Raw genomic sequence first — 8,194 nt, 5'->3', positions numbered from 1 at the left:
AGGAGATAAGAGGAAATAAAGAACATAGTGCTATAGTGCCATTTTTATTGATATAGTGATTGTTATTGTTTCACATATATTAAACAGGGACCTTTTATTGTTAAAATTTTATTGATAGGGTGACCTTTTATTGTTAAACTTTTTATTGACCTTTATATTGTTATTTTGATGTAGTGACATATTGGCATATGATAACTTCAATTTATATTATAGTATGTGTTTTTAACGTCATAGTGACTTTTTTTCATCGTATTGACACCTTATTCCGTGATAACCTTTTTAGTGATATAATGACCTTTATTATGATATAACAACCGTATAAAAAATACTCACATTTTAACAATTCTTCTAATCCACATCGATTAAGCCAATACAAAGTTAGGGAAGGAGGGGCTCGTTCTTTTAATTGATATACTAAATGAATAGCTTAAGAATAGATTAATATAAATACGACACTTTTACCTTACATAGTGACCTTTTATTTAAATAGAGACAGATTATTATAGAAATCTTTTTTATCACATAGTAACGCTCTTGCATCTCATAGTGATCCTTTTGCATCGCATAGTAATTGGAAATTTTTACCTCATATAATGCCATTTTACTTACATAATGACTATAAAAAGTAATATAATATCCTTTTTCAAGTTTTTTTTTTCTTTTTTAAGAGATAAAAAAAAGTTAGACATTTTTAGGTACATATTTATCATAGGTCCTTTGAAAACTTGTCACATATGTATACAAAATATAATAATGAATATGGTGATAATTTTGCATTATAACTTAATTATATATAACACATTGAACTAATAACATTTTAAATACATAGTGACCTTATAATATAGAAACCTTTTAAATAACATAGATACCTTTTTAAATACATAGTGACCTTATCATATAGAAACCTTTTTAAATAACATAGGCGCCAAATTTATAACTAATATATATTTCACTAAACTTCTTGAATGTCAATTAAAGATTACATATCAAAAGAACTACCAATACCACCAATTCAAAAGCTTTGTATGAACTGGAATCATATCATATTGTTCTATATTAACACTTATACAATTTTGTTAGATTATCCATTTGTTGATGCAAACTACATCATTACATTAGATTTCCTACTTCTGTGCAAAATACAAATACTTCCGAGCAAAAAACTTCATCCACATATTCGTTAGTCTGCCTATACTTTCTTTTCCTTTTTACCTTGCTTTGTTTTCTTCTTAATCCCATCAAAAACCTCTTTTGCAACTTGACTCCTTATTAATCTGAATTCAGATAGCTTTTCAAGAACTTCATCTCTGACAATGTTCATATCAGATAATACCAGAGTAGCAGCAATCTGAGCTCTCAATGTCCGTCTAGTTGAAACCTAATATATTAATTTAAGCAAAAATTAGAATAAAAAGCTAGTTAAATTCCATGGAGGAAATAGTTAATATAATAAAAATTGAAAGCCAAATAAAAAAAATGAGACGAGATAACCGTTTTCAAAACATCGCAGTCGAACACATCAGCTCCATCAAAGTAAAGCATGCTGACCATAGTATAAATGCCACTATCATTATTCTTCTGTTTTCCAGACTTCCAATTTACAGAAGGTGACTCCAAAGTATACTCAATCATGTTCTTCACTGAGTCATTACTTTGAGGAAGGCGTTGATCAAGAAAAGTACTCAGCATATCACTCTAGGCAAAATAAATTAATACTTTAGGTTCCATGAAGCATATCCTAACTAGAAAAATACAAATAAAATCCAAAATATCATATTTTTACCAGAACATCAGAGAACTTCTCAACCTCACTCATGTACTTTGTATCATAACTCATATTATCAATGAACTGAAGCTTTTCTTCCTTCAAATTCACAACAATTAGGAAAAAGTGCTCATTCAAGAGTATAGGAACAAATATCTGCAATAAATAAATAAACAACTATTAAGCTTGAAAAACTTAATATAAAAGTACTTAGTTGAAAAATGATTGTCAACATTTGCAATGTATTACCAACTCAACATTTGCAATATCAAAATCATTGCAAGGAATGAACAACCATCTTGACCAAATGTCAAATAGCTTGTCAATGTCTTGTGTGTTACTATCTGTGTTTGCAACTTTCAGTAAAAAAGCCTAAAAAAGAACAAACATTAATAAATATTAAAAAAAATTAGAAGGTAGAGTTATTTTTCTTAAATGTAATTACTTGCATTACATAGTGACTGTTTTCATTGCATAGTGAAATTAATTTATGAATCATAGTGACTGTTTTCAATACATAGTGAAATTAATTTATGAATTTTTTATAATGAACAACTACCATTATAATGATGTAGTAACTAAATAGCCGAAAGATACTTACACTTTGAGAAACACCAAAATATAGTTTTTGAGGTCCATGTGCACTACTCTTCTGGTTTTCATTAAGCAACATAGCCCAACAATCAATAATAACAGAAGATATAGCAATAGCCGGTGCACCTAATGAAAGGAATTCATTCCTTGTAATCTCAAATGGTTTGCCAAAAGATACCAACACCTCACTGTACAAGGAAATAAAAAGACACATGTATATTAACATAGTCACTTATTATTAAAATTTGAAAATAAATAACAAAAAGAACAATGACATGACTTACTTGAGATCGAAACCATGATAATCACTAATGCAGTAGTCAACAAGTTCCTGGACAACTGCATCCAAAACCTTCATATCCTTATTACTTGACTTCATATATTCAGTTACATATGTAACTTTATCACCAAAGAGACTAACATCCATAGCAAGGGAGCATTTAGATTTTCCATTACTCAAAACATGCTCAAAACCTATCCTTGGAACCTCACCAACTACAACATTAATCTCTTTTGCAGGTGCACCATTATCATCAATATCATCATCATCCAAACCATTAGGCACTTTGCTTACCCAATTTACAAGAGACACAATCTCATCAACAATTTCATGAACACGAGGATTCATAAAGAATAAATCAGTTTGGGACATTGGAGGTGTCGAAGTTGAAGCATCATTAGATTTACGAGTCTGAAATAACACTTTCAACTCATTCATGTAGAAGTTAGATACCACTTCTAAATCTCTTTTCATGAGCAAAAACTTCTCGTAAACTTCCTGTGAAAAAAAAATGTAGCACTTAGATTTAATAAAATAATTTGTGACAAAAAAAAAAAAAAAAAAAAAAAAAAAACCAAACAGACAGACATAATTAAAGGGTAAAATACTTACATCAATAGCAATTGAACGAATTTCCTCATTAGACATTGAACTGGCAGGTAGCTCAAACTGAATAACACCCTTAACATTGCTACGGACACCTTCATAAACAACAGATTCTTTTCCAGAAGTTTGATTCACAGGAGCTTCCTTGAATTGATTACAAACAACTTGTCCATCCTCAAATTGCAACTTCTCACTCACTGGATATGTATCAAACTCAAGAATTCCACACCCAAAACCCTTGGACAACTTTTCATTTCTAATTCTATCTCTTATATCCACATCAGTCCAATGTTGAATTAAAGGTATTGTAGAATTTAACACAACATTCCTAAACCTCAATCGATGAAAATAGATAATCTCTAACATCAAAACACAACCACAAAACCATTCTATATTTCCTTCTTTGTAGCTCTTCACGGCTTCACAAAGTCTATCTAAGACATATTTTGACCAATTATAAATTCTTATTTGATTAACATCAACCAAACATTTTACAATTCTCAAATCCACAGTTCTGTTGGACGTAGGTGCTAAAAAACTTGAAAAAGCATGCATGATAAAAAGCTGTCTGAATTCTTCCCCGCCATCTACTAGTAAAGGGATCTTAGATTCCAAAAAACCCACAGGAATCTGATCATTCTCACCCATAAGACCAAAATGAGACCTCCATTTAACCTTTAAATCATAATCAGGGTTGATGACATTAGCACAACGAGAAATTTCTTCAACTTTCTTAGATGTTTTGCAAGGAAGGCAAAAAACATCATACACATCAAATTCAGTCACAACAAAATCTTTTTTACCATCAATAGTAAACATGCAGCTACCATGATCAAAACAATCTACCAACCATGATAGCATATCAGTTGCAGTTCGTTTCACCTTCAAAGATAACAAACCTCCAAAGCCAATTTCTTTAACAGCCTTGATTTGATCATCTGAAAAAGTTTTAATCATCTCTACTAATGAAATGGCCTGCAACGTGTTTTAAATCCTCGTTGCACCCTGTAACAAGACATACGAAAAGATAAACAAAAGAAACCAAAATAGTAGCCTCTTTTTATAGCATAGTGACCTTTTTTTAAAACAAAACTTCAAAAAAAAGAAACAAATATTCACTTACATATGTACATCACTATCTATGATTGCAGATTCTTGCCTATGAATCACAATGTTCTTATCCTTATTTGCCTTCACTTTCTTCACTTTAAGACCTTCATTTTCATCCAACTTTCTCTTCTTAGCTGGCAAAACAATAACATGTGAAGAAGAAGACTCATTCCCCTTCTTTCCTTCCATCACAGTTGACAAAGGTATAGCATTCTCAATGTTAGAAGGTTTCTTTTTCTTAGTGATAGCTTTCTTTTTCAATCCTTTTTCAATACAAGCATCTTTATCTCTGTTAGTATCATCATCGATCATTTTGCTTCCACCATCAATATGCTCTTCATCTTCATGATCGAGATTGATACATGCTAAAAACACGCAAGCATATAGTTATATATACAATTATCTTCATTTTCATCTAGCAAACAATTATAATATAGCAAACTAATAACTTAAAAATAATAATCATTGTCATTGATATAGTGACCTTTTTCAGTTACATAGGGAACTAATAATATAGTAACTTTTATATTAATATAGGGACCTACATTCTATAGTATTAGGAGACTATCATAATAGAGCAACTAGTATATTAAGGTTAATAATCCAAAAATCAAACATTCATCATACCTCCTGTATCTTTCAATTTAACTCCTCCTGTTGAGCTACGAAGGCCTCTCCTTTTTTTAAAAGTAGCACCACCTCTAGTTCTCACCATAGGAATAAAATCTAATCCAAATCGAATGAAAATCCTTGTTGCACCCTGTAACAAGACATACGAAAAGATAAACAAAAGAAACCAAAGTAGTTGCCTCTTTTTATGACATAATGACCTTTTTTTAAAACAAAACTTCAAAAATAACATAGTCCAACACCCCTCCAAAAAGATTCAGTTTATTTTGGTTTGGTTTAGAACAAGTTCAGGTCATATTCATATTTATGTCTTTTGACAACCAATTTGTTTACGAATAAAAAAATCAATTCAGGTCAGGTCAGGGCAGTGAAAATCAGATCAAACTAAGGTATCCAAATCCTCGAATTCTGGCTACCTTGATTCAAGTTCAAAACAGGCCTAATTCAGAAATTTTGAAGCAAAATCCAGTACAGAGTCAAATTAACCATGCACATATGTCAGACTAGAAGTACACTTTTCAACAGTCAAGAAAGTCATGTAGATGTCGATTTAGCATGATCAGAAGCAATCTATCACAAATCCACCCCAGATGTCTGTAGCTCCTGGGTTAGTCGCTTAAGCAGTCTGCTCAACACCAAAAATCGGACATATAGAATCAAAGTCAGTATCTTAAACCAGGAAGCATTCTTCATACTTTATGTGCTTTCTTTCTTTCTTTCTTTCTACGGTTGATGTGGAAAGAGTCTTTGCATCAATATCACAAACACCAGAAAATTTATCTAAGTGCAAAAGGCAAATAATTCATGTAGGAACCTAATGACATTTGATGCAGCTGAAACCACTTCAAATCACAAATAAGAAAAGACAGGTTGTAAGAGAGAAACACAACAGCATCAAGGAACACCAATGCAACCAAGGCAGTTAGTCCATCTCCAAACATGTCACCATGTTGGTCAGGTCTCAATTCCAGATCATCATTAGCAAGAGATTGATGACCATTCCTGTTGCCTACACCAAACGGAACACGGGAAAATACAAATCGAGTTGGACACCAAGTGGAAGCAGGAACCAGTGTAGCTAATTTATGTCTCCAAACTCTCACTAATTCACTCACAAATCCACTAAAAACACTTCAAATTACTCAAAATTCGAATTAACTACTCCAAACTCTCACTAATTCACTCACAAATCCACTAAAAACATTTCAAATTACTCAAAATTCGAATTAACTACTCCAAACTCTCCCGAATTCACTCACAAATCCACTAAAAACACTTCAAATTACTCAAAATTCGAATTAACTACTCCAAACTCTCCCGAATTCACTCACAAATCCACTAAAAACACTTCAAATTACTCAAAATTCGAATTAACTACTCCAAACACAAACACACACACACAATTCGCATTTTAGCTATTCGCATTCCTAACAGGCATTAATTCGAAATCAAAATCTACAAAAATCAGCTAAACTCGAAATCAACAAAAACAAAATTATGCTCAACAATAATCGTGTTACTAAGAAGATGAAGAACAACAACAAAAGCAGAATTTCGAGCAAAAATACACATAAAAACCTAGTTTACTTAAATTAAGAAAAATTAAACAAAATACATTTAAAAAATACTTCTACTAAAACGAAACTTAAGTTGAAATTCAAAAAATCAAATCAAATCGAAAAAATAAAATAAAAAAACTTGCAAAATTACAAAATTAAACAAAAATCATACACGAAAAACATAATAGACATTAAATTTTCGGTTGAATCTACAAAAAAGTACTCATGAAATTCCAGCAAACAAAATTTCAGAAACCTAATAACCTCAAATCGTGCAAAAATAGCGAAATTACCACAAAGAACTCACCTGATAATAGATCGTAGAGCTGAGAAATTGCTAAAAATCAAAGTAATTGAAGCGGTGTTGCTGAAGGAGTTCGCTGATGGTAATTGAAGCGGTGTTGCTGAAGGAGTTCGCTAATGTCGAGAAATTAGGAGAGAGAAAGTGAAGAGAGAAGGAAGAGGAGGAAGAAAATAACAGAGGAAAGAGAAAGTGTTTTCGCGGGAGGAGAGAGAAAATTAGGATATATATACATTAAATATCATCCGCTAGATTATAATCTACGGCTGGGATTAATTGTTTTCATGTTTTCACCCTAAGACTTGTTTTTACATGATCCTAATCCTATATATATATATATATATATATATATATATATATATATATATATATATATATATATATATATATATATATATATATAAAACTGGAACAAAAGCAACAGAGCCAATGGTCATCCCTTCTCTTTATTATTCCCATTAATACAAGGCCTAACCCCAAACCAACTTTAATTTCTCTCTCTTCGTCCCTTTTTCCTACCTCCCATAGTCCTCTAGATCCAACCACAACTGTTCATTATCGTTGTGGTTTGTCGAAGTTGCCGATCTCAGCCAGCTCCGTAAAGGGCCCATCACATTAAAGCTCAATTAAGTTATAATCAAGGCCCCAAATTATGTAATTAGAAAAAAATAAATAAATAAGTACTCCATGTAATTCTCAACAATTTTCAAAGTAGATTAAAGTCATTAAATACATCATTTAGTTTTCTATAATTAAATTTATTGAATATTTTAAAATTTTAATTTCTGGAGTAATACAGACTATACAGTACTCTTAGTATCTCTTTAAATTAGTTTTTACAAAACCTACCCAAAGTCAAAGTAGTCCTTAATAAATATGCTAATTAACTATGAGTATCTCTTAAATTTTCAATGCTGGGTAATATCAATTCTGTTTGGCTTCGACTGTCTATCGTCACTCTCTCATCAATTCAAATTATGTTATATTTTCTAATAGTTCAAGTTTATGTTCAATTTATCAATTTGTTCATTTTAATACTTTTATTTCTTGTGTTTTGTTATATAGTTAATATAATTTGTTCAAAAACATAATTAATACTCCGTATAATTTGTGTTTGATGATTTTAATTTAATTATGTAAGGTTTTTATTCGACAAATTGAATTTAATCAAGAAAAATAAAATAAGCAACAACAATTAGTTTCATTTAGTTTGTTTTCTTTTTCTTTGGCGTTGAATAAAATGATGAATAGAAGTATGGGACAATGACTTCTTATTATTTGATCTTATGAATAAAACAAATGATACTACGGAGTACTTTGTATCTTTTATTTTTCAGATTTGATATTAG

At 30.8% G+C, this 8,194-nt stretch overlaps 2 protein-coding genes across 2 annotated transcripts; both read right to left on the bottom strand.

The window, feature by feature from the left end:
• Positions 1–1,189: 1,189 nt before the first annotated feature.
• On the bottom strand, positions 1,190–4,202 carry LOC110732101. Its single transcript, XM_021912016.1, has 6 exons — positions 2,644–4,202; positions 2,367–2,547; positions 2,015–2,137; positions 1,784–1,921; positions 1,492–1,695; positions 1,190–1,378 (listed from the first exon to the last, which is right to left on the bottom strand). The coding sequence occupies exons 1-6, from the start codon at positions 4,200–4,202 to the stop codon at positions 1,190–1,192; spliced, it is 2,394 nt and encodes a 797-aa protein (XP_021767708.1).
• Positions 4,203–4,207: 5 nt separating this feature from the next.
• LOC110732100 lies at positions 4,208–7,167 on the bottom strand. The gene is made up of 4 exons (XM_021912015.1): positions 6,852–7,167; positions 4,983–5,115; positions 4,369–4,720; positions 4,208–4,250 (listed from the first exon to the last, which is right to left on the bottom strand). The coding sequence occupies exons 2-4, from the start codon at positions 5,068–5,070 to the stop codon at positions 4,208–4,210; spliced, it is 483 nt and encodes a 160-aa protein (XP_021767707.1). The 5' UTR covers positions 5,071–5,115; positions 6,852–7,167.
• Between the last annotated feature and the right edge of the window lie 1,027 nt (positions 7,168–8,194).

Source organism: Chenopodium quinoa, unplaced genomic scaffold (genome assembly GCF_001683475.1).
Source record: "Chenopodium quinoa cultivar QQ74 unplaced genomic scaffold, ASM168347v1, whole genome shotgun sequence".
Classification (NCBI taxonomy): Eukaryota; Viridiplantae; Streptophyta; class Magnoliopsida; order Caryophyllales; family Amaranthaceae; genus Chenopodium; species Chenopodium quinoa.
Note: the sequence above shows the minus strand (reverse complement) of the source record. Positions and strands in the feature narration are given on the sequence as shown.

Bases quoted from the DNA above. Each gene is read 5' to 3' on its own strand.
- LOC110732101 (XM_021912016.1), bottom strand. From the start codon at position 4,202: ATGATTAAAACTTTTTCAGATGATCAAATCAAGGCTGTTAAAGAAATT. The intron at 2,138-2,366 runs GTAAGTATCTTT...GTTCTTTTTTAG, and splicing joins ATTTTGGTGTTTCTCAAAGT to GCTTTTTTACTGAAAGTTGC. The intron at 1,379-1,491 runs GTTATCTCGTCT...TTAATATATTAG, and splicing joins ACTGCGATGTTTTGAAAACG to GTTTCAACTAGACGGACATT.
- LOC110732100 (XM_021912015.1), bottom strand. From the start codon at position 5,070: ATGGTGAGAACTAGAGGTGGTGCTACTTTTAAAAAAAGGAGAGGCCTT. The intron at 4,721-4,982 runs GTATGATGAATG...GCGTGTTTTTAG, and splicing joins TAAATTGAAAGATACAGGAG to CATGTATCAATCTCGATCAT. The intron at 4,251-4,368 runs GTAAGTGAATAT...GTCTTGTTACAG, and splicing joins ATAGATAGTGATGTACATAT to GGTGCAACGAGGATTTAAAA.